At 42.9% G+C, this 25513-nt stretch overlaps 2 protein-coding genes and 1 pseudogene across 3 annotated transcripts; 1 reads left to right on the top strand and 2 right to left on the bottom strand.

Annotated features, from left to right (window-relative positions):
• Positions 1–1058: 1058 nt before the first annotated feature.
• Positions 1059–25334, bottom strand: LOC148906380 (delta-actitoxin-Aeq2a-like). 2 transcript variants are annotated; one of them, XM_089038315.1, is made up of 3 exons: positions 25241–25334; positions 1532–1601; positions 1059–1332 (listed from the first exon to the last, which is right to left on the bottom strand). In XM_089038315.1, the coding sequence occupies exons 1-3, from the start codon at positions 25244–25246 to the stop codon at positions 1178–1180; spliced, it is 231 nt and encodes a 76-aa protein (XP_088894441.1). In that variant the 5' UTR covers positions 25247–25334; the 3' UTR covers positions 1059–1177. The 2 variants fall into 2 exon arrangements, with proteins under 2 accessions (XP_088894441.1, XP_088894442.1); XM_089038316.1 differs by having other exon boundaries at positions 1059–1329.
• LOC148906382 (uncharacterized) lies at positions 4639–6407 on the top strand. The gene is made up of 2 exons (XM_089038306.1): positions 4639–4753; positions 5570–6407. The coding sequence occupies exon 2, from the start codon at positions 5847–5849 to the stop codon at positions 6255–6257; it is 411 nt and encodes a 136-aa protein (XP_088894432.1). The 5' UTR covers positions 4639–4753; positions 5570–5846; the 3' UTR covers positions 6258–6407.
• Positions 23933–24882, bottom strand: LOC148906381 (uncharacterized; annotated as a pseudogene).
• Positions 25335–25513: the final 179 nt, after the last annotated feature.

Here is a 25513-nt window from a genome sequence, read left to right as displayed (position 1 = left end):
CACATAAAGTACCGCCAAAGATGTTCTCAACAGAACGTGATCTAGTGAGCGTGTAAAAAATCTACCGTGAAAAGCGACCTCAAAACATGTTAGATGCCGACTCACCGTTTTATTTGGGGATAAGTCACACAAAGAATGAATATACGTGTGACAAACAGTGGTTTAAGTTTGCCCCAATGGGTGTAAACAGACTAAATTTGCTTATGAAAGCGATGGCGACAAAGTGCAACCTTTCAAATGAGCGGCTAACAAATCACAGTGCTCGTAAGCTAATGATTCAGAAACTCAATGACAATGGCATTCCTCCAACACATATCATGCAGTTAAGTGGTCACAAAAACTTACAAACTATAGTGAACTATAGTTCCGTTAACATAGAACAGCAACGTAAAATGTCTGAAATTCTGAGCTACACCGAGTCAAAGACACTTCAACAACAAACCACAGATCATGGTGCATCTTGTGCATCTTCTACACCACAACCAACTACTTTGAAGTTATTTGAAGGAGCAAGTATAAGTGGCAGGTATTTCAATATTTCAGTTAACACTCTGAATACTTCTCCTGTTATTCCTTCGCAAAACAAAACCTCACGAATTGTTGAAAAGAGAAAATGGAAGCGGATAAGAAGTGTACTAGATTCGGATTCTGAATAGCGTGAGTCAAACATTTTTGCAATTTTTTCTCATAAAAGTGCAGCATAAGTTGTCACATTTCCATTATATTTTTATTATTAAAGGAAAGCAATTCTGTATTGGTTTAATATTACACTGTCGTTTTGAGTAGGTTATTTCTCAGTATCGCTCGAAGACTCGCTCGTTCGTTTTTTTGATACTACACAACTCTTGAATAAAAACCGTACGCGCGCACTCTTCATGAAGTATTCTCTATTTATCACTTCTGGAGTGTTCCTAGCAAAATGGAATAAAAATTGAATAGCATCCAGCTGATTTGACAGCATTCACCGAAAGGAATTATTGCTCAATTTGTTTTGTTTAGCATTTTCCAAACAGTGAAGTTAATGCAATGTATAGACAAGAATTAACAACAACAAATCCTCAGGTTTAAAGTTCCGAACTATTGTATTTATTGTAATATTTCTTTTATTGTTATTGTCCCATTAATCTAACATTACATCTGAAATCTTAGTTGTATAACAATGGATTAGTGCAGACGATCACTGCTTGCAGCAATTGGGATCTTCGCCGCAATAATGCCAACCTGAAGGACAGCCAAACAACCAGAATATTCCTGAATTTTTTACGCCATTCAATTCAGGGCCATCACTTTTACATCGGCACCCGAGACCCCTCTGTGCTATGTCGACTTCTTCTGAAATTGAAAGTTCAAATAAATAAAATAACTATGCGGATAATTGGATATGATGATGTTGGTAATATAATTTAACGCCTAATGCATAGATAGCCCAATTCCAATTCTAATATATTATTAGATTTCAATATAATATTTTCAAATTTATGCATGCGAACTGACAGTGTTTTATGTTAAGCAAAAACATCACCATCATTACCATCTGCAGAAGCCAGAGCGAAGAATACGGCTGCAAATAACAGTATCATCAGGCGATTCATGATAAAATTCTGGAAAAAAATAGTCAAATTTACAATTTTGATAGTTTGGTTATTTTAGAAGTCACTTGTGGGTTGTGTCAAAACAACAACAAATTTAATACATATATATATATATATGTATATATATATATATATATATACGCGTACACTAAACTTTTTAATCTCCTATATTAATCTCTAAATCTATGTTAAAATTAGCAAAAAATTCGGTCAACTATGGGAACACTTTTCTACTGCAGATGTAAAGAGGTTTATGGGATCAAGACCCTTGGCTGGTCTCGGGTTGAAAGGCAAATATCGATTAGTGCGCAAGAACCAAATATTTTAAAGGCAGGCGTCAAGATTCGTGTATTTACGTCCAAATTAAACGGCTTTGACCAGAAGAGATAGGTCTATATACTTTCCAAACATCGTGAAGATGCTTTAAAAATGAAACATCGCTTCCCAAGTTAGTAGGAATTTAAGAAATACTTATTAGTGCTAGCAAGTTCCTCTACATCTTCTCAACTCATTTTAACAATTTATTAGGTCAATCACCATTGGCGACTCTCGTTGTAGTCACGTGCACGCACCTTGATACTTGATAAAAACGGATCAAGACACTGATCAAAACACTGACGAATAATCAAATAATTGGGATGGAATTTTTAGTCTCACGAGATTCAAGAACAAATGCATTTTAATGGGTTTGAGAAGTAAGTTCAAAAACTCGTGCTTCGAGTTTGATCAGGAATCCAAACAACTCCAAACAATAAAAGCTCTCGGACTAACAGCCTCGTGCTGTCATTTTTTTATTTTTTTATTTTTTGGTGTTTGGAAACCCTGATCAAACACTCGCATTCACTGCCGCCAATCAGAGAATACAAAGATACGGACCAATTTATTTGATTGAACATAGTGTATTGCCCAATTTCCCTACCGCGACTGTTTTTTGTCGATCAGCACGTAGCAATAACAAGCCTATACCGCTTCGAAAGCGATGATGTTTCGGCCCGTTATCTATTTATTGTGTGGCATTGCTGAAAAGAATTTTGGTCTTGGCAGACGAGCGATCTCGCGGTACGCTTTCACGTTGCAAAGTGTTACGCAAATTTCGACGGAAACATTTGTTTTAAAATTCTCTTGGACGAAACACATCGTAATTAAGTTTTTTTGAGATTTTAGTGGTTCTTGCTTTGAAACATCGTAGTGTTTTGGGGAAAAACATATATGTACATATAACGTCTCGCCGAACGAACGAGAGATCCGACAATAGATATAAACAATGACTGAGTATCGCAGAGAGCAGAGTACTTGGTGTAAAATATTTTGGCACATGAGCATTACTGTACGCGCTATGTTGAATGTAGGATACTTTTTAAACCTTCATTCTGCTCTTTGACATTTATGGTAAATGTATTTAGCTCTTATGTCATAGCTTAAAGACAATGCGAAAGTCTCAATTCAAACGAAAAGATACAAGGCTTGTCTTTGACCTGTGCGCCGTCACCAATCTACTCAAAATTTACATCTTTTGGTGCTTCAAAAATTTACATATTTTGGTGCTTCAAAAATATTACCGAATCCAAGAAATAATACTTTAAATCAGAGTATTAATAAATGAAAACTGATGATTTCAGACTTCTATCTTTAAAGTTGTAAAGTACGCACTGTTTGTTTGTGGGACCTAGTTTAAATAATAGCTGATACCAAAAACATGTCCTCAGATGCGCACGAAGCTACAACATATCGGAAGCTTGCTTCACAAAATGTATATGCATCAACTGTTAGTTACATAGATAAACTCACAAGTTTTCTCATCTTATGCTCACAGGCAGCTGAGACTGGCAAGTTGCCTTGATTTGCCGCACAATCACAAAAGCTTTTGGATAACTTTTCAATAACTTACTTGGCGACTTGGACCTAGATACTAACTTAGGAATAAAATACGCATTGTCGTAGGGTTAATCAATAATATATTTTTTTCCAAAAAATGGCGTCATGCGAAAAGGTATAATATAGTCTACACTGAGAAGATTCACCGCAACTCTTTGAAATACTCCGCATGGTGAAATGTTTTACATTTTTCCATTGCTTATGATGGAAACGGCATATGATTGGATTAGGTCCAAAACTCTGACAGCTAAATGACACGCACGGAGACTATTATGGGCCGGCAAACCAAACGTAGTGACTGTTTCGGCCTGAGGGCCGAAACAAAAAGAGTGGTAATCAAAGAAGTATGCCATTACAAGCTGAGAAGTCGATTATCTGATCAAATCTATCGTTTTGGCCAAGAGCTACGCGTTAATCGTGTGTGATGCTTCAAAACCTAAACCCACAACTATTTAGGGTGTATATTATCTCATTCACGTACCCAGATCCTTCTCACTGAAAAATCGAAGGGATTGATTTTTCGTTAGAAAGCTGAGAAGGCCTTGGGAACTATAATGGGTATCGCGATTCACTAAATAGTTTCTTATATTCTTGAGACAGCAATATTTTGTGGTATTGTCGTTTCAAAGTTGAGGTTTCTGACGAATAATGCCGAATATATTTTCTCCCAACTAGCCGTCAATATTTCGTGGTACTGCCGTCTCAAAATCGTAATGACATTATAATATCATGTCATTTGCGTTTTGATATTTCAATTGTTTAAATCTCCGAAAAGAATATTCAAAAATACGGCAACCGGCATACAGCTGCACTGTTCACACATATAAGTATTTTTGAAAATATATATTTTTCTGGATAAACGCTTTAATGTGTATTAGTCGATATCACTCAACCAGAACAGTTATAGGCCGTATTCTGTGACTTATTAGGGAGTTTAAGATAGGACAGCTACGGTAGACTACTACGGTTGAACGCGGTTCGTGATCTGGGACGAGTTTTAATGCGCATGGCTGAAAATTCATGCATGCAGTGGCTAGCAGTGAATCCGCTATCATTTTGGCTTCCTATTTCAGCCATGGCTTCGCCGAATGCAGAAAATGAAACTGGTGAGTGTTTATCATGAGTTTTTGGCAAATGCGTACGTATATCAGGTTAAATTTATGAGGAGAATGTATTGTATAGCTTGCTACAATTTAACACGCTGTAATATCGCAATTTTTTAGTTCCACAAGTCCATGCAATGTTCCACGTGTGGAGTCGGATGTCACCGGTTCTCTTCGCAATGAGTAAGTAAAAACAATCAAAACTACTTTGTAATTCTTTCACAAGAGTTAATGCAGAGAGAGAATAAAGTCCATTAAGATGTTTTTCTTAGTTGGGGTTGATTGTCACATCACCTTATTTTGATTGCAACGAGCGATGTTCGCTCTAAAATATTTTTATATTTATACTTTCAATCCCACGACACTTAGGAAACGAAGTAGGAAAATAATGTACTATTATTATTGTTATTGTTATTATAGTTATTACTATTATTATTATTATTATTGTCATCATTATTGTTGTTTAAATGCAATTAGATTAAAACCATGAAATATTTTGCTGGACTAACAACAACTAATTTGCATCTAACATGGAATAAACCAACCATGCACTCGCGACATCCTCACTGGAAAAAAAACCTATGTTGATAAACTTTTTCATTTCCTTCTTGTGTCGTTCTTTCTGTTCCTAATTTTATCATTCTATGCAGGAAATTTTGTTTTTGCGGCTCAATAAAGTTTTGTCTTTCTTGGCACTAATCAATTATGAGCAATATATTGAGAGAGGTGCTTTGCTAGAGTATTTTCCTTATATCCGTGAGACACTTTTTAAGAAATTGCACTAATTAGTTCTGGCTAGTCTTTGTTCAGTAAAAAAAATTGCACTAAATTAAATTTGCGATTTTGTCAGCAAACTATTACACAGATGTAATGGAAGCCCTTTCTCTATTTCATGGGTACAATATATTTGCACTTAATCATTCGCTTATTATAACTTGGTATTCAATTATGTTTAGAGCATGAAAAAATTTTTATTTCTTTTTTTATTTCACTTTACAGTGGAACATTTAGATGGACAGAGGAACGAGATAGACTTCTTCTACGACAAATAGTATCCCTCGAGCCTTTTGCCTACAAAGCTGGGACTAAAGAAGCAGGTCTAAGGTGGACAGAAGTAGCAGAACGGATCAACTGCTATGCTCATTTCTCAAGTGAACCTAGAGATCAACGCAGTGTGAGGGAACGTTTCAACAAATTGTTGGCAGACTTCAAGAAAAAAAGCAGGAATGAAGAGTCTGCATGTGGCATTGCTCCTGATGACCAAACAGAAAATGAGATGATATTGGAAGAAGTAGTCGAAAAAATGAAATCTCCGCTGATCCAAGTTGCAAGGGATGAAAACAATCAGGAAAAAAAGAGACAAAATGCCATATTCATTAGGAACAATGCAATGGAGACATGGTCTAAAACAAGAAAGAGTGGTAGTGAAGGTGGTGATTCGGGTTCAGAGGGGAACGGCCAAGTAGAGCAGGCCTTGACCAAAAGACGTAAAACAAGAAAAGGAGGGTCAGAAGCACTGCAGTACTTGGCTGAAAAAACAGAAGTAGAAACCGCTCTGCGAAAGCAAGATCTTGAATTACGCAGAGAAGAAATGCGTCTTCAAGCAGAACAGCAAAAGGAACATTACAAATTGAAACAGCAACAGATGCAACTTATGGCTGACGTTGTCAAAAGACTAGCAAAATAAGTTTTTGCCTTTTAAACCACTCGGTTCTTGTTTGGATTTGTATGTTAAATTACATTACTTGATGTAATGTGAAACGCACTTTAATAATACTTTCCACTAGCTAGTGTTTTTGTTCTATTAGAAATGCTTTTATCGATATTGTACAGTATATCAGTCACAAAACAAAACTAAAGTATGAGAAACCAAGATGCGTGTGTTACGTATGTAAGCTTTTTATTCAAAACTGCATTATTCAACTTATAGAAAAAATATTATTGTGAATATATATTGAATAATTTTAAGTATTTATAAATATTTATTACTGATCAAAGTGTAGCAACGCAAATACACAAGCACTTGCGTTGCTCGCGTGAACCAGGCTTAATAGTCAATTGGACCAGGTTATAGTAACTATTATTATAATATAACAATTATTAATGTAATTATGAAGTTGTATTACCAGAAGGCAAATAAACCCAAGAAAATAGATGTAACCGATGGAATTTCAATTGGGGTAAACTAAAATGTATCAAATTAAATAAGATCTATTTCAGGGGTGTAATGACGTACTTTATTCTATTAAAAACAACAACAAACAAACAGAAGAGCGTTGCAATATTTCCAACAGGATATTATGCGCTTTATGCTAAATAGTCAGCTAATGTTGGAGGCTCAACTTGAAATGACTCAGAGGCTGTATTACCATACAAACAAGTGAGCATGTTTCTGAACAATGCACTTACTATGTACTGCTTTCCTACTGCACTTAATCCTATCTTTAAGTTTTTCTTGTAGTCAATGAACTTGAAGTAGTCCGAGACATCCCGAAACAACCACTCCACGGAGACTCGGACTGAGCTCATAGCTTCATTGAAAGCCCTCATATCAGGTGTTAGAACAGGAACATCTCCAACGCGATAGGGACACATCAAGTTGGGGCGGAGAGGGTAGGCTTGGTCACCGTATACACAGAGAACGAGCAGCAGGTAGGGGGACTCGCGATCGATGCCAAAGATTTAGGGGTTTAACCCGCGGAATTACGAAGATGGGTACAGCAGATTTACGGGTATTTTACCAAGACCTAAAGTTATTTTGGTATCGCAAACGGAGGTAAAAAATATCTTATAAATATACGATGCACGAATGTAAGAAGTTCGTTAACGACTTTTGCATAATTTGTCTAAGACCTAAAGTTATCGTACCTAAGCCAGAACCCTTTTGGTGTTGTGGTAAAAAAATGCAAATAGAAGATGACACGTCAGCACAGTGTTACGAGTGTGGTAAGAATATTCGTAATGCCGTACCAAATGCTACCAGAGAGCAATATTACGCCAATGGAGGTCGTAAGAAAACGCCATATAAGAGATTAAAATACTTCAGGGACTGGATGAGTCATATCCAAGGTTTACATCCGATATATTTAAGCGACGAAGTAAAGAAGAAAATCATAGACTATTTAGAAGAACCAACGCCACAAAGCCTACGGAAAACGCTGAAAAAATTAAGACTAGGGAAATATTACAAAGCTATTCCCTATCTTTTGTCTGAAATTACCGGTAAGTCTATTCCCGAGGTTTCTGATATGACAAAAGCCGAGTGGATGTTTTGTCGGCTGGATAAGGATATTCCTTATTACCCTGACGTAATCTACGAAATATTTTACGAAATTGACCCCAACCACCCCCTGTTAGGATGGATTCCGAGAAGATAGTGGAATTAGCATAAATATTACGCGTAATTTCCAGACTGTCGTTCGATATGTAAATAGAATCCTGTCACGATATTTACTGAGCAAGCTTTCTTTGAAGCTCTTCTTTTGCCTCCTGGTAGATCTTTTTGCGAGATTCCTCGGAAAGATCTTTTACGACTGTTTTTTTATTCCTTATGTCCGTCTTTAATTTCTCGTATTTGTCTTCTTCGGCCAGAATAAGCGAGAATTCTACGTCGTCTATCTTTCTGTCACGCAAAGCCTTTGAGACAAGATCGGTAATTGTATTTACTTTAGCCCTTGACAGAGCTATTGTCGTGTCATGCTTGGATATTTTCGTGGATAGCTTTTTCATAATGCCCGTAGCAACAGCCGAAATGATACCACAAGCTGCCCCAACGCCGGCCAAAGGAACTCCAACGATTATTCCCGGCCCAGTAAGCGAAGTAGCAACGCCAGAGCCCGTTAACACAACAGATATGGATCCTGAAGTTATCGCAATCTTATGTAGCGTACTCCGGGCTCTAACGTACTTTTTTCTAACTTTTTCATAGTGTTTTGCCTGCCCTTCCAAGTAAGCCAGGATTAAGTTCACTTTGTTGAGCCTAAAGTTTTCAGCGTTTAATTCGTTAGGACCTGTATCCTTAGTGGTAGCGTGATAATTGGGAACATCTGGGTACAACTGAGGTGCTGAAGGTATAACATCCATTATATATACTAATGTACGACGCTTTTGGGGATGATATTGAGGAGCAGCCACATCACGACAACCGGGATTATGCCAACTGGAGAGCCTTTAGGAAGATGTTTCCGCATGCAGACCCTAGTAAGTTCGAAAGAAGACCCGATGGGATTTACTATAACGGCGAAAGAATGTACAGCAATACGGACTTGGAGCCGCATGAGGAGAGGAAAAAGGCACAGCATTTGCCAATAACGAAGGAGGCACCCGTGCATAAAGCGCCCAATTTTCCTAGAAACTTATTGTTAACCACGGAAGATTACCCATTTTACGATGCTGAAGGTGGTGTAAACGACTTTGAAACGATGGTAACGTTCCTGAAGATTTCAGTGGGTAGGCAATCATTTGATGTAGTAGTAAGGAATATCTATGGGGATACGATGTTAAAGCATACGTCGGGTAAAGAGGCCAGGGAATGGTTAGCAGGACCCAATATGCGATATTGGCCGCAGCAGTTAAACTTTGCTGTCTGGGCCGCCACTAAAGGTTGTGGCGTTGCCGCGGATATGTTTCACGTTCCGATCATGCGGTTTCACGTTGCCTTTACGGTAAGGAGGTTGTTGAAGGAGCTTAACGTACCTTTACCGGGAGATAAGGCATTTAATCCAATGAATAACCGATATAACGCCGCAGCCCTAGAAAGGTTAATTAATGAGTTCAAACCACAGCAAAGAGACTTTCGTTACAAAGAGGGTAAGACGCATGGCCTTGGCATCGTTTACGTTTGGGGTGCCAGCGGTGAGAAGCCGGCCGATTATGGGCATCAGGAATACCCAAGTAATGAGTTAGAGTAAGGTGATATGGGTGGTGATAAGAGCAATAATTCATTAATTACCAGAATCCAATCGAACTACCTCGGCACTTGGGATCCATTCGTGTTGATGAAAGGAAAAGGTTTAAGGAACCTAGCCAGGATTAACCGCAGCATTGAAGCATTTGTGTACTGCATCTTAGGAGCGCAGGTAAATACCCGCAGCCCCATCGTTGGATCCCAAGGTGCTTCGCGGGAAACGCAAGAAGAATTCCTAACTTTATTTGAGTCAGCAATAATAGAGAACGACATATCCAAGTCGGTGCAGAGATATCAATTAGCGGTGCAGCAGTCTAAAGTGCGACTGGATTACGCTTTATCGCCTGGTTGTTGGTTAATGCCGAGTAATTTAGTCATCAACGCCCATTCCGTTGTGGGTTATAACAACAAGCTGCAGCGAGCTACTAAGGATATGAAGTTTGGGGTGAATGACGTGAACTCTGACACTCTTAGGAACATTCCTCACTTCGTAGAGAAGCCAAAAAAGTCACACGAAGCGAAGCTACCCGTAGTTAAGAAACCATCAAAGAAGGCCCATGTTATGCCTACGATACCTGAGGAATACGACCATAACTTACTAAAAGCCGGCTTAGCCGCCGCGGGTGTTGGTCTGAGTTATTATATATGGCGATGAACAACCCCTACGTAGCTGGAGTAGATTGTGTTTATACGACTTACACAGGCGAGAAAAAATACACCCAGGCGTCTTGGGTGGACGTTGAGGGTATGTCAGTGAATTTAAACTACTCAGGAAAGAAGTTGATAATATGCAGTATTTGCATTGGTACGGCGAGTGATGCAAACGTAGGATTTCGTTTCTGTGACGATAATGGAGTATTACAGCCCATGCGCACGAAGACAAACAACAGAGAGCCCGTACATTTCTCAGTAGAACCGACCGACGCCAGCGCCGAAAATCTCTCGGTTTGGACTTTACACATGGTTACCGATTGCCACGGGAAGGTAAAGTTGCAAATACGCGTAGATGACACGGCGTCGGTTACGGTAAATAGCATAGAAGATCAGCGGGATCGACCTTATAATCACGCAACCATTAGCACTCTTACGGTGTTAAGCCTCTAAGATGACGCCTTTTATGCCTAGAATATATGAACCCACACATAAAGGAATATTGGTTTCTTCATGACTTAGAGGAGAGAAAGTACAAAAATGATAATTGGTACGACGCCGGATTGTGGGTAAAGGTTGGGGGCTTAGGAATGATAATATGTACTATTAGCATTAACACGGGGTGGAGTTGTAATGCCGGCTTTAGAATCGTAGACGAGACCAATACCCCATTGGCGCCTTATAGGACAAAAGGTAATAGGCATTCAGTCCATTTTTCGTCGGAACCCAATCCATTTAGCGAAGAAGATCTAACGCCCATAACTTTTCATATGATAGCTAATTGTCAATATGCAAAGCTTCAGGTTCGCCCCAGCGATGCCGCCAACTCTGGCGCCAACCCCGGTAACCTCCGAATAAATGGTAAGCTTGAAACGGCTGTAGACGCTGCTTGGTGTCATAAGGCCATTAGCACCATGAGCGTCTTACCTTTAACACCAAATTATCAGCCCGGGGCTAATACCATATTTACTTATCCCCAGCCGAGAATGCCCAGGGCCCCCAATGAGAAGGACAAGAAACCATCTAAGAAGGCGGCGCCTGTCGGATAGGAGTTACCTCTTCATCTTCTTCAGGAGTACCACTCCAATAGCGACGACCAAGATCCAAATGTTATTCCCCACGAACTTCAACAGTTCGCCGCCGGCCCTAAGTGCCAAGGAAACAACCGAACCCAGCAGCCCAGGAAGACCGGCTGCCATCTTTTTTCCCAAGTCCGTCAGCCCATTGCCTAATTTCTTTACGCCCGCGCCTGTAGCCTTAAGCGCGGACAAGATCACGCCTACTACGCTTGAAATAGCGACCGCAAATGCCAGTGGAACGCCATACTTCAAAAGGGCTCTTTTTACCTTTTCCTTGGTGGTAAGCCCCAGCTCCTTTTCCTTACCTTCTATTTGCGCTTGTAATTCCGCGACTCTTTCCTGAAGGGTTTCTACTTCCTTTTGGGCTGCCTCCCTTTCTTCTTCGGTACGAGTTAGGTCCGCAATTATTTCCTGCTTTTCGGATATGTTTTTTTCCAGGTCTTCGATGGCCTGAGTTTTTTGCTGGATTTGCTCTTCTTTAATGTTGATTTCAGCAACTAACTGCCGCCGCTCCACCAAAGAACCCTCTATGGTGGTTTGTAATTTCCTAACTTCCTCCTGACTCATGTTTAGGTCCTGCAGAGCAAGGCGAAAAGCCTGTCGAGCTGTATCCCTTTCATCTAAAGCCTTTTCGGCTTCTCGTTTAATTTGCAGTATGCTTTCGTCTTTACTTTGACCCAGCCGCAACAATTGTTTTTTATAGCTTGACTCCCTTTCCTTTAGCGTTTTTTCTAACGCCGCCGTCGGAGCATGTGATTTCTTAGCCTCCTCCAACTCCCTTTCTGCTTTATCCCGATCACGTAAAGCCTGATCTAAGTGTTTCGTCATTTCTTCCATTCTTACGTCTCGTTGACTAAACTTCTTCTCAGCATTAGCAAGTAGTCGACTTTGCTTTTCGTACGCCGCCTCTTTTTCTTCCAGCGCCTTTTGCAGTTCGATAGCGCGCCTTTCTAGCGCAACCTTTTCATTCAGGGTTTGCAACCTTTCTAACATGCTCCTAGTAGCCTGCTGAAAGCCTTTTAATCTTGAGACGTCGCCCCTAACGTTGCCCTCCTCATCAAAGAGGGGTTGCGGTTTTGTCCAGCGGTCTTTGTCGGGAAATCTTAAGTCTTGGACGCTTATGAGGACTTTGTTTCCCTTTTCCGTAAGCTTTACGTCGTCAGCATCAAAGTTGTCGTAGCGCTGCGTTAGCTCTTGCATTGCCCACTCTACGGTTTCCCGCGCGGCTGCTTCGTCTGTGTTTTGAAGTTCCAAGTACTCGGGGACGGGGCTGCCGCGGTTCCTTGATTGCCACATGCGATTCAAGGCTGCCTTGAAGCTTTTCCACCTATTGCCATACTTGCTTATCAAGGCTATGTTGTAAAGCAAAGGCTTTGCCCCCGCGTTTTTAGTCCATGCATCGTATTCTTCATCGTTAATATCGACTTGGCCTTCCTCGGTAAGGGGGTCAAAATCCGTTCCTTCTACTTCCATTATATATGATAAGCTCAAAGTTAAATCCCAACGTATTACCTAAGCAGGTTGGCGGACTGAAAGCAGAACGCACCTTTCACCGGGTCACCTTTACCCCCAGTAGCGCAAAGCCTGGAGAAACGCTGTACGTAGGCGTGCCCCGCCTAACAGATAACCTAGTATTGGTTCCTGGTACCTTGGCTTTAAGGTTCGACCTAGCAATACAACCCAGCACCAAGGACAAACGCTATACCGTCAATAATGTGGGTAGGAACCTCGTCTCTAAGATGAGAATCAAGTTCGCCGGGGAATCCCTCTTAGACTTAAATAGGTACGATCTGTACACCACGTATAAAGATTTATGGCTAACAGCCTTCGACCGTGCACAAAAGATAGAGCAGGGAATTGGAAGCGTTATTCTTCGTAAGCTTCGCAGCGATACCAACCCGGCGCCTACAGACTCCAGTGGAGCAACCGCAGTAGCAGACGCAACAAGGGTAGTAACTGCGTACGGTAGCAAGTACGTTATCCCTTTGGATTTCGAAGTGATTACGAGTCATGGCGTGTACTACCCCAGACAGTTATCCGAGTTACAGTTTGAAGTAACCTTGGCAGACACTACGAACGTCATAGGAGGAATGGACACCGCAATTAGCGGGGCCGTTGATCCTTATTCTATCACTAATCTAGAATTACAGTATGAGACCGTGTACAGCGAAGAGCTGGCCCGTAGCGCCGGCATGGAATACAGCTCTGGCAAGGCATTCCTTTACGACCACGTAGTGATGTATAAGACGTTTAGCTTCTTGGATAAGACGGATGAGGTTATCAACCAAAGCATTAACCTCCCCCGAAGAAGTCTCACGGGGCTGATGTTGGTGTTTGCCAAACCCTACGAAGCCGGTAAGCGCGACTCCGAGGCCTTTCACAACCCCAACATTACTAACGTGGGGGTCAACATAAACGGCGTTCCAAACAAGGTCTACTCCCAGGGGATAAAGCCCGCAGACGTGTACAGAGAGGCCATGCGCAAGTTTGGCGACCAAATTAGCCCTGAGGAATTCTTTAAGGACAAATATGCGCTGTGGATTGACATGCGCACCATTAACGACGAAGACCTACATGGTCAAGGCCTCCGTCTAGTAAATACGCAGGATGGCATAACATTGGAGATCAAACGCACCAAGAATGCCTCCGCGGGCGACGGTGATAAAATAAACTGCTACGTCTTCGTCGTGTCTGACGCGCAGTTAAGCGTAGAAATGAACCAATTGAAAAGCGTTGCCTACTAGGACGGCTGAGGAATGAAGTCGTCAATGTTAAAATATTTCTTGAATATACAATGCTTCGCGTATTTGAAAGCAACGGTACGAAACTGCAAGTCGTGCAAGGCGATAAATTGTACTTCAAAGCAAAGGAAGTAGCGGCCGCATTGGGCTACGAACGTCCAAAAGATGCAATTAAGGTGCACGTTCGCGATAAATACAAGGTAAGGCTTAGCGAACTTAGAATGGAGGTGAATCGCCTCCCTTCCAATTCACACCCACATTCCCTGTATGTGAACGAATCCGGATTGTATCAGTTGATATTCTCCTCGAAGATGGCAAAGGCAGAAGAATTCCAAGATTGGGTCCTCGAAGAAGTCCTACCCGCGTTGAGAAAGACGGGTAAATATGCGATGAACAAGCGCTTCGACGGTCCAAACAAGTTAGTATTCAAGATCGAAAATGAAGCCGACCTACACGCGAAGGTAGTCGACTACATACGTAGGTTTTACCCCGATTTCATCATAGCGCCGGGTCTTGGCGAGCTTCAAGATTCAGACAGCAAGCGAATAACCTGCTGGCGAAAAGGCTACCAAGCCGGTCAACCCGACCTCTTAATCCTAAATGCGCATAAGAAATACCGCGGGTTGTGTATTGAGTTGAAAACCCCAAAAGGAAACGGCGTCTTATCCGCGAAGCAATCTAAGAAAATCTCACAGCTTGACGTAAATGGTTACCTAACTATGGTTAGCAACGATTACGACGTCATCTGTCGTGCCCTCATGGATTACGCGGATGGCATTCGTATTCCCTGTAAGGGCTGCGTAAAGCGGTTCAAATCCTACGCCACTTTGAAAACGCACCTAAAAATATTTCATAGGTATAATGAAGCTCAACTTAATTCATTGGCGTGATCTTGCCCACGGTAAAGCATACGAAATAAAAAATTACGTCGTCTTCGAAGACATCGACCGTTTACGGTTAGTCCTCAAAGACTTAGAAGGCAAGGAATATTCCCTTTGGGCGCCGGATTGCGTGCGGTACGTAATTCAGGGCGAGGAATTCACCCACTTACGCAGCTATGGTAAGGTAAATGGCCGATGGAAGTTTGACATTGAAAGAAGAGTCACTCCATCTCCTCTTTGTAGTTAAGCGCGTCTGCTAAAGTCCGCTGCGCTTTAGGATCCGCGGAGCACCAATGCCCCACAAAGGATCCTTCGGAGAATACCCTGTTGCAATGAAGGCAGGTGTATTTTTTACGCGGCGGCTTACAAGGGGTAATGCAGTCGGCAGGTAGTTCGCAAGTAATACAGTCCATATATTGAAAGGGCGATTAGGAATCCTCCTAAGAAGGCGGCTGCGTAGGCTAGCATATACCTTTAAAAGGGGTCCTTATTTTTATTTATTATTATTAGATTATGCAAGCGCCCTTAAAAGGGGTCTTTATTTTTATTTATTATTATTAAATATCCTTAATTCATTATTATCGAATATTCTTAATAATAATAAATAAAAATAAGAATGGGATTTGAGACTCTTTGCACAAACCCTATCTTACTATCTTAAGCCGCCTACTAATCCTTACGGGCTTTCCTTGCGGCCTCATTGCTGGCATGCCAAGCTTCGAAGCGATCTAAGTACTCTTTAAAGCCGCCCTGGCCGTCGTAAAGGCACTGCCAAATATGTTGACCGCTCCTTTGACAGCCGCAACGCTCGCAGGGCGCCTCCCAATATTCTCTATCCTCCCACCTTACGCCTTCGACGCAGTCAAACTCCGCAAAGCGCTGGTCAATTTCCTTCTTCCGGCGCGTTAACTTCCTTTGGGTTTCCTTTGGGCAACATCGTGCAGCAACGTCGCCGTGTTCCTCACAGGCTACGCTCAGTAGGTCGTAATTGCCGCGGCACCGATGTCGATGCCATTCGTCGTTCTTGTCCTCCTCGCAGCGCTCACATACGTTCTTTAGACAAACGCGGTTATCCACGTGATAATCCAACATTTGCGCGCTGCTAAAGAGTCGATTACACTCCTTACAACGCCTTTCGCGTGCCTTCTTAGCGCATACCTTCTTTTCCAGGTGGTATTTTAACATTTGCTTCGAGCTGAACTCCTTGTTGCAGTGCACGCACTCCATATATAATAAGGATTTAATAACCACTATAAGGGATACCGCATAAAGTCCTTAATGGACTCTTTTGCCCCGGATACTATTTCAAAGAGTGTCTCAGAATGTTGACGTTTAGGTTAAATCTTTGTTAAGGATGCCTGGAAACTATTTCAAAGAGTGTCTCAGAATGTTAACAATAAGGTTAAATCTTTGTTAAGTATATGTGGAAAGCCCGTAAGGATTAGTAGGCGGCTTAAAATAGTAAAGTAGGGTTCGTGCAAAGAGTCTCAAATCCCATTCTTATTTTTATTTATTATTATTAAGAATAATTAGGGATATTTAATAATAATAAATAAAAATAATAACCCCTTTGAAGGGCACGTCTTAACAAAGATTTAACCTAAACGTCAACATTCTGAGACACTCTTTGAAATAGTTTCCAGGCATCCTTAACAAAGATTTAACCTAAACGTCAACATTCTGAGACACTCTTTGGAATAGTTTCCACATATACTTAACAAAGATTTAACCTTATTGTTAACATTCTACAGGGGATATCGCATGAAGTCCTTAACGGACTCCTTAGCCCACGTTGCCATAGTTATCAGCGCACCAAACCGTTCTGCGCGCTTCAGACCGCACATTTCATCGTACAATTCCTGCACGCGCTCTTTCAGCCGATCGATCTCCTCCCTTTGCATTTCTATGGTGTCTCTTTTATCTTTTGCGTCGGTGGCAATCCTTCTTACTGCGTCCACTGGGTCCATCGTATATATAATGGATCCGAACCATATTCCCTGCAATGCTCTGATAGTAGGACCCACCGGCTGCGGAAAGACCCAGTTCGTCGTGGAGCAGCTATTAGGACCCTTTAGATACCGCTTCGACTACATCGTGCTATTATGCCCCACCTACGTGAATAACCGCACCTGGACGGGCATAGGAGTGAAAGATGACGACTTCTTTGTAGATATCTTAGACCCTAACGAGTTATCCAGCCATTTGAAGTTCTGGCATAAGCAATTCCCTAAAGATACGCAGACGCTCCTCATATTGGATGACATTGCCTGCGGGAACGACGTAAAAAAGCGCACCTCCGAGCTCGTTAAGCTCGCCTTCAGCGGTAGACACGACAATATCAGCGTTTGGTTGCTTTCCCAGCAGCTTACCAGTGTCTCTAAGCCCTTCAGGGAAAACATAGGCTCTCTCGTAGTATTTTATACTCCAAGTAAGTCTGACCTGGAAACCATCTTAAGCGACTACGGCGGTGAGATATCCAAGGAACAGTTACACAAATACATGCGGCATTTAAAAACGCACCAACATTCCAAGATGATCTTCTCTTTGAGGTTTCCGTATTCCATTAACATATATGGACATTGAGCAGCTCTTAGATGAAGTCCCCGCGCAGTTAGACGGAAGTAACCTTAAGGAACAACTTAACATCCTTGTGTCTTCGGGGAAGTGTAAAGAAATGATAGGCAAGGAACTTACCCATGAGCAAGTTAATAAGTTGTCAGAAGAGGAAGTTAAGAAGTTCCATAAGAGGTACGAGGCCGCCCTTGCAAGTAAGACCACGGACGCCGTCGCAGATTCCGCTATCCGACTTGCGACTAAATTGCTTGGACTTGCACTGCCCATAGACGACGTGGAGCAACTGCGGAAGGACATAAGAGATGACTATGTCATATCCCAAGAACTTAAGATAACCTGCGGGTGGTTGTCTTTGAAGTGCGGTAAGTTAATGGCAGTCGCCTCTGCGGCACTTCACGTAGCTCAGCATGTCGACTTGAAGGAGGTACTGGTGTCTTGGAAGGACTTCAAGAAGGACAGAGAAGTCGAAAAGGTCTTCCAGGAACCTGATCAAGTCGCCTCAAGTACTTAGTCAAGTCGTTGTCAAGTCGCCTCAAGTACTTAGTCAAGTCGTTGTCAAGTCGCCTCAAGTACTTAGTCAAGTCGTTGTCAAGTCGCCCGTAAGTCATTGTCAAGTCGTCATCAAGTTACTTGTCAAGTCCTTCAAGTCCCTTAATATAAGATGAGTGGCACCGAAGAACAACCACCCGTAGAAGATACCAAGATTACCAAGGCTAAATCTCCAGGCAGAGTCGCTGCCGGAAAGAAGCTCGCGGAGATGAATAAAAAGAACAAAGCCAAAAAAGAAGAAAAGGTGGAGGAAAAAGAAGAGGAATCCTTTATTAATCCGGGATACGTCATTGGCGCGTTAGGAGTTGCTATAGCAGCAGGCAGCCTTTACTTACAATGGCGGGCAGCAAAGCCAAAAGTAGAACCACCAACATATCACGCGCCCGTGCACGCACCTGTGGAGGTTAGAAAAAGTAAGATCCCTGAAATGGAGTAAATTTATCACCCGCGGCGACCTAGATTTTCCTTCTCGCTTTGTAATATAATGTCAACCGCGTTATTGAAAACTGTTGAAGAAGCAGCTATCATTACTTCCATCGTTGCGGGTATTGGTTGGGTAGGTAAGAAAGTGCTCAAAGAAGACTTTACTGAAGACCCAAGCAAGAGCTTCGCTAATTTTGCTAAGATGACCGCTGCCGTAGGCGGGGCTATCATGGCAAAGAATTACCTACAGAAGGAAAAGTACCTACCTAACATATAAATGGCTAGCGTGGTCGCAGGTGGAGTTATTGCAGCCTTAGCATTCACTGGAGCTAATTATGGTGGTCAATATTTGGATAGATTAGTTAGAGGTGATCGCAGCGGAGATTTGGCCGCCGAAAGGAAGAGACACGACTTAGCGCTGGAGAAATATCAGCGAGACGTGGCGGCTTGGAATGAAAAAAGACAAGCTTACAGGGATTGGTTGGACAAGAACTACCAAGACAAGATGCAGGCGGATAAGAACTTTGAAAACACAGACTACGCCTTTAAGCTCTATGCGCAGGCGCATCCCGACTTTAGAATGAGAAAGCCTCAGTTCAAGAATTACTACCAGCCTTCTAAGAAACAAAAAGACAATGAGTTGGTCTTCGTAGGAGTCGCAGGGCTGGCGGGAGGCGTAGCTTTGGCGTATCTAATATAATGATCGTCTTTTTGGAAAGCGATAAAAATAACTTTACCACTTATTTAAATCCCCCCATTAAAGCCTATAAGGTTCGGCTCATAAGTTGCTCTTTGTACAATTCTTGGTATAACCTGATTAGGGGCATAGTCACTGAGCATACAGGAGGATCTAACTATCAAGCCGTATTGCTGCCCGATGGACATTATTCGCCAATCACACTGGCCAAGGAATTAGCAAAACACGGTTATACTCTCACCACAGGATTGCCGCACGAAATGACCCTCAAACATAATATGTCAAATTATTCAATGACTTTTGGAAAGTCTGACCCATTGGGATCTTTATTATGTGCCTCGGGCAAGACAATTACCAACACAGCCATACCTGTGAAATGGAAAGTCGCATCCTCTTACGAAGTCTATTGCGATTTAGTCCATAGTTACAACAATGGAGAAAAGTCTTCTCTTATGTCTAAGTTCCTGCCCAAAGGTAATCCATTTGACCCAGTAGAATACACTCCCATTTCTTTGAGCTATGACTTGTCTAATTTGGTAGAAAGCATAAACATCACCATTAAAGTGGACGGAAAGACGGCGGATTTCAACGGACGCAAGATCAATCTTGTCCTGGAATTCATATAATGGGCCGCGTAGAGGACAAACTCAAGAGGATTTACTATGGGCCTGAAGGCTATTGGAAAGGAGCGTCGGCCATCAAGAAACTCGCGACCGCGGCCAGGGTATCAGAAGAAACGGCTAAGAACTGGCTAAGAAAACAAACCCTCTGGCAGGTTTATCTTCCCGTGCCTAAGTACATTCCCAGACCCAGCTTTACCGTAAATACCCCCAATGAAGTTCATCAGGCGGATTTGCTTTTCTTACCGCACGACAAGGTGAGAAAGAAGACCTATAGGTACGCTTTGACCGTAGTTGATATCGCAAGCAGATACAAGGACGCCGAACCCATAACCAGCAAGGATTCTGGAGAAGTCGCAGAAGCCATAGGTAGGATTTATAAGCGCGTCTTGAAATGGCCTAAGCTGCTGCAAGTGGATGCGGGGACAGAGTTCATGGGCGTGGTTACTAAGACCCTGAAAGACCACGACACTAAGATTAGGAGAGCTGAAGCTGAGTATCACAGGGGTCAGAGCATCGTCGAAAGATTCAATAAGACCCTGGCCGAGCGTCTCTTTGGGTACCAGTATTGGAAAGAGCTGGAAGATCCCTCCAAACGCAACAGGGAATGGACTCAGAGGCTCCCCCAGGTCGTCGCGGCTTTGAACAACGAGGCGGCCAGGGCTACGGGAATAAAACCCAAGGATGCCATAAAAAAGAAACACGTGGAACACAAGTCCTACGTCAGAAGTTCAAGGGCGGTCGGACTGAAGGAAAAAAAGCTATCCCGCGACATAGTGGTCAGATACCTCTATCAGCCGGGGGAACTCGAAGGTGGCAGAAAGAGAGCCACGGATCCTAACTGGTCTTTGGAAACGTATGAGATTTCGAAGTCCGTCACCAAGGAAGGGCAACCCGTGTTGTATTACCTAAATGGCCCAAGTCGTGGATTTGTCATGGAAGAGCTGCTCATAGTCCCCAAAGACTCAGAGTAGTGCTGCTCCACGCGCCCGATTACACTCTAGGCATGTCAACCTTACGTTACCTCTGCAATGGCCGCGTTTATTATTTATGCGATCCACGGAGAACTGCTGATCGTCATTCGGGTCAAACCTCCATAGTAGAGGTATGTTACACTTTGCGCAGCGGGCGCCTTTCTTATAGACGTCGTCCACGCATAGGTCAAACTTTATCCCCGCATAGCGGGGATCTTCGCTCTTTTCTTCGTCGTGGCGCTTGTAGCGAAGGAGTTTCTTAGCAATGTTCTCTTTGGCTACGTCTTCTGGGGTGCGGTCGTAACGCATTTGTGGCCCCCAGGCTCTTTTTAACTGTTTGGCATACTCCACACGACTTACGGCGGTGTAGATAAGGTTGCTCCAACACAGCCGCTGGTCTATGACCCATAAGGTTTCTTTTATGGTAAGTCCCTGCGCGCTATGGACTGTCATACAATAACCTAAGCGCCAATCGGGGTGTGAGGTAATTCTTTCTACTTTTTCTATGGGCACCCAGGCTTTATCGTGAGTTACGGCATTCTGCAGTTGGATGTCGGTGCCTGGCACCCATACGTCTCTTTTTTGCATTCGGGTGTCGTGGGGTTTATAGCAGACGGGCACGGGATATGTAGGGAATCGCTCGCGGTGTATATTCAGCAGGTCTTTCTGTATGCGTGATTGTGCTGCGCGCTTGCTGCTCAACACCAAATCCTTTGGATGCCACGCGTGAAGGAATTCCTCGTATTTCTTTGCTCGTACACGTTTGCGAAGTATCTTGTTTTGTCCGGCATCGCTACGGCCACGAAGTTCCGCCTTTAGGTTTCTTACTTGATCCTTACTGCGGTAGTCGGTGTTAATTTCTTCGGAGTGGTCTACCATTTCTTTTAACCATTTATGGGGCATCTCTCCGGTTATTGGAGGAGGCTGGCAAGGATCTCCGGCGAATATCACTTGACACTTTCCACGGAGGAATTCTACGAACTCCTGCAGGATTTCTAAAGGAACGGTGCAAACCTCATCCCAAAGTATCACCGGGGGTATGCCGTGGATGGCTTCTGGTACCCACTTTTGACCATTCCAGCGGAAGAAGCTGTGGTACGTCTGCGCATCGTAACCCATCTCCGTTAATTCTCGCTCCAGACGATGCGTTGGTGTTAACACCTTTATCTTTGGAAATAGTTTCAAGACACGCGTAGTTTTACCACTGCCACCGGTTCCGTAGAGGTAAGAGAAGCGTTTGTAAGATATTGGATTGGCAACCGACGGTAAAGGCTCCACAGTGGGCGTTATTGAACCATGTGTGTGTTCCCCGTGGTATTCTACGCGTTCTCTCCAGGCCTTTATTTCTTCGTCTTTGACGCGCCATTGACCGCTCTCTGCAAGTTCGTCCTCTGTATAGAATTCCTGCATCTTTTCTAACACTTCTGGCTTTACATACAAAGAATCCGTGGCTACGCGTGGGATATCCTCTTTGTCAAACCGCAACAGCATTGACAATAGATTAATGTGCGCATATGCTAACATGCTGGCCCGAAGATGGTAATATTGCGGGCGATGATCTTGGTAATAACACAGCGCATTCCATTGCCGTTCCCCTTGGCCTTCTATGAAATAATTCCACTTCTCTACGGACACCATGGTTCCTTGCTCATGCGCGCGTTTTATTAAGAAGCTCAACTCACCGTCGTCTGTTATCAAACGCCGTTGCATGTGTTTTTCTCCTTCCTTAGCGCCCTGTGTGAACTTTCCTATGACAACCCGCGCTGTGGGGTTGTGCTCTGGGAGCCATTGTGTGAAGGCGCTATGGCAAAGTATGGCTTCATGCGCTGTGTATGTGAGGAGTTTACGCTCTTCGAGAAACTTCAGCAGGGGCACGGGGATCCATTCTTTCTCCTGTAGATGTTTCCCGTACCACGCGTACATTATTGGATGTAAGTCTTCTGCCAACTCCCATGTGGTTAGTCTGACGAATCCTGTTGCTGGTGCGTCGTATTTACAGTCTAACGCGACACGAAAGAATTGTGAGTGGGGATGCCCGTATCTATCGTAATACTCCTTACAATCCCCAAGGCCTTTAAAACTGGCAGGGTAGCAATGTTTCATATCCAGGGATACGTATTGATCTTCGTCGTTCTCCATGTTCCACAGACCTCCATGGCCGTGTTCTACACAGGCTTTGGCTATGTCTCCGAATTCTTTTGGGGTGGGTTTCCAGCCGTTTCTTTTCTTTGCGGCCAGGAAGTCCAAACTGCGGGAGCTAAGGACCTCATCTGAAAAGTCCTCACCAAGGGTTTCGCAGGCGCTTTGGATGCGCTGGTGTTCGCTCTCGGGCCGGTAAAGAGTGCCGTCTTGCGTCATGAATTGATTTCCTTCCGAATCCATTAGCCATATGGAATTCTCGTGGATCAAATCTATGAGTGGTGACCCCTCGTAGACCTTTTTCTCCTTCTTTCTTGGAAACCTAAGTTCTCTCCATGCGTGCGCGTTGTGTTGATAGATAACAATAGGCGCTCCCCGGCCTCCATACTTTTTCGTCCCTCCGTAAATGAAACCGTCGGTGATGTCCTTCACGTGTATGCGGCGTTCTAAGGCAGTTTCTAACTTTTTGATGTTTTCGATGGAGCCTCCAGTTTTACGTGTAGAATGCTCCCATTTCCTGATGGCTTCTCTTCTTTTTGGCGTAAGCTTACCACCCCGAGAGGAATCCTCGAAAAACTCCCTAACCAGCTTCCCAACGCAGTTACCAGGATGTCGCATTGGTCGCAACTTCTTAACGTCCGGCTTCTTAATCTCGTATGCACCGTAAATGACCACGGTAACCGGGTAAGCGACCTCGTAGAAGAGCATGTCTATTCCCTCAAGTGCTCCCGGTCGTGTGTGCTTATTCAAAACGAACAGGTTCTGCTTACCAGACGCTCTGATAGGATTACGACCCTTTTCTATTATCCACTCACCGTCTAAGTACTTTACGAATGTCAACTCCAAACGGTAGTCACCGGCCGGCATTCTGTTGATTATCTTTTCAGCCATTTTGTGATTCATAGTTTTGTCTGTCTTTCCCTCCATAAATGTAGCGAAGACAAAGTCAGCGTCTGAGTTATCCATCACCTGATTTCCGAGCCTGCGCACAGTTTTGTTTTGAATGTCGTTGATGGTGGCCATGTATATCTAAGGAATATTTTAACCTCCGTTTGCGATACCAAAATAACTTTAGGTCTTGGTAAAATACCCGTAAATCTGCTGTACCCATCTTCGTAATTCCGCGGGTTAAACCCCTAAATCTTTGGCATCGATCGCGAGTCCCCCTACCTGCTGCTGAACGTTCCCTGCTGGGTTGAAAGCTATTCTTTCAAGGGTTCCCAAGAGTCCCGAGTCTCTTAACATCCCTGCATCATGTCGGCACCTTTCCACTGGACCGTAAAGATTGGCTATCAAACCATTTGGAAGTGCTAATGCTTGAAACTTTAGCGCGTGAACTCGTTTGTGTCCGTTGTATGGTACGTTTTGGTGTAAGCCGTCTGCATATTGGACGGACAGTCCCATCAATGAAGCCAAAACAATTCGTTAGAGGAGCGCCTTTTCTTAATATGGCTTCTGAATATCGTTGAAGAGATGCTCTGGAGAGAAAAGGTTGATTCCAGGAGGATAAACGGAAACCATGAGTTTCATAAGTCCAGTCAAGCACAGTGTTTGTTATCATGCATATCTCGGGTATTGGACGAGCGAACGTAGGAATCATATCGTAATACCGACCAGGGTAGGCCAATCTCTTTAGCAGCATGCACAAGCCCTCTAATCCACTGCAGACAGTCCCTTGAGAACAAACGAAGCGTACAGGTAGCTGCAGATGGTTCCCTAACACTGGTATATCCTCTTTTGCGACTCTGAAGTTAGATTCGCACTCGCTAGAACTCAAGTCATCCAAGCAAAAGGAGTCGTATTTCCAGAATGGATAAGAAGGATTAGAGGGTTTATATTCTTCATATAAAATCAAGAACTCATCCTCTCTCAAAATACCATCAGCAAAGGCAATGACGATTGCATTTCTTATATCTTCAAACGACATTTCTGCTAGCCAACACTCGGATAGCACTCGGTTGCGAATCAAAATATATCATTTTTTGCGACCACTGAACCGTATACGGTATGCTCGATCCAGTATTCACCAGACGCGTTCAACCGTAGTAGTCTACCGTAGCGGTCTTATCTTAAACTCTCTATTATCGTTCAGTTCCGCTACAATGGGGCGGTCACTAAAATTTAACTACCCAAATATATATTTAGGCACTGCCTAAAAGCGGAGCTCCCGATACGGAAGTCACAGGGAGAACAATTTGAATGAAATTTAAAGGTTAAAATAAGATCAGGGATAAAACCTTCGAGTATTTTTTTATTCGAGATGAAGATAATTATGGAAATGCACTACACTGTCTTGTTTGTTTGTTTGTTGTTGTTGTTGTTTTTTTGTTTTTTGTTGTTCTTTTTTTGTTTGTTTTGTTTTGGTTTGGTTTGGTTTGGTTTGTTTTGTTTTGCGCGAGTATACTCTCCCACTTAAGAATTTTGTACACAACTCACCACCATCCCCAAGGGCTTGTTTTGTTCTTGGAAGATTTATCGACAAAGTTTTCCAAGGCCGACAGTTTTAGGCTTTCAATCTCTTTTACTTAAAAAAAATAAATAAAGATAACTACAGTGATTCAATACGATATCGGGTTTAGTAAAATTTACCTCGGAAGTCTTTCATTGAAATCGAAAATCTGGAGATTTAGGACAAGTCAAGACTAAAAAACAGACTTGAAAACTGGTTAAGGTGAGCGAAAAATAAGCTTACTAAATTATGTCTTTTAC

Source organism: Actinia tenebrosa, unplaced genomic scaffold, assembly GCF_029948245.1.
Source record: "Actinia tenebrosa isolate PJP-AT-01 unplaced genomic scaffold, QUT_ActTen_1.0 PGA_scaffold5__44_contigs__length_20552954, whole genome shotgun sequence".
Taxonomy (NCBI): Eukaryota; Metazoa; Cnidaria; class Anthozoa; order Actiniaria; family Actiniidae; genus Actinia; species Actinia tenebrosa.
Note: the sequence above shows the minus strand (reverse complement) of the source record. Positions and strands in the feature narration are given on the sequence as shown.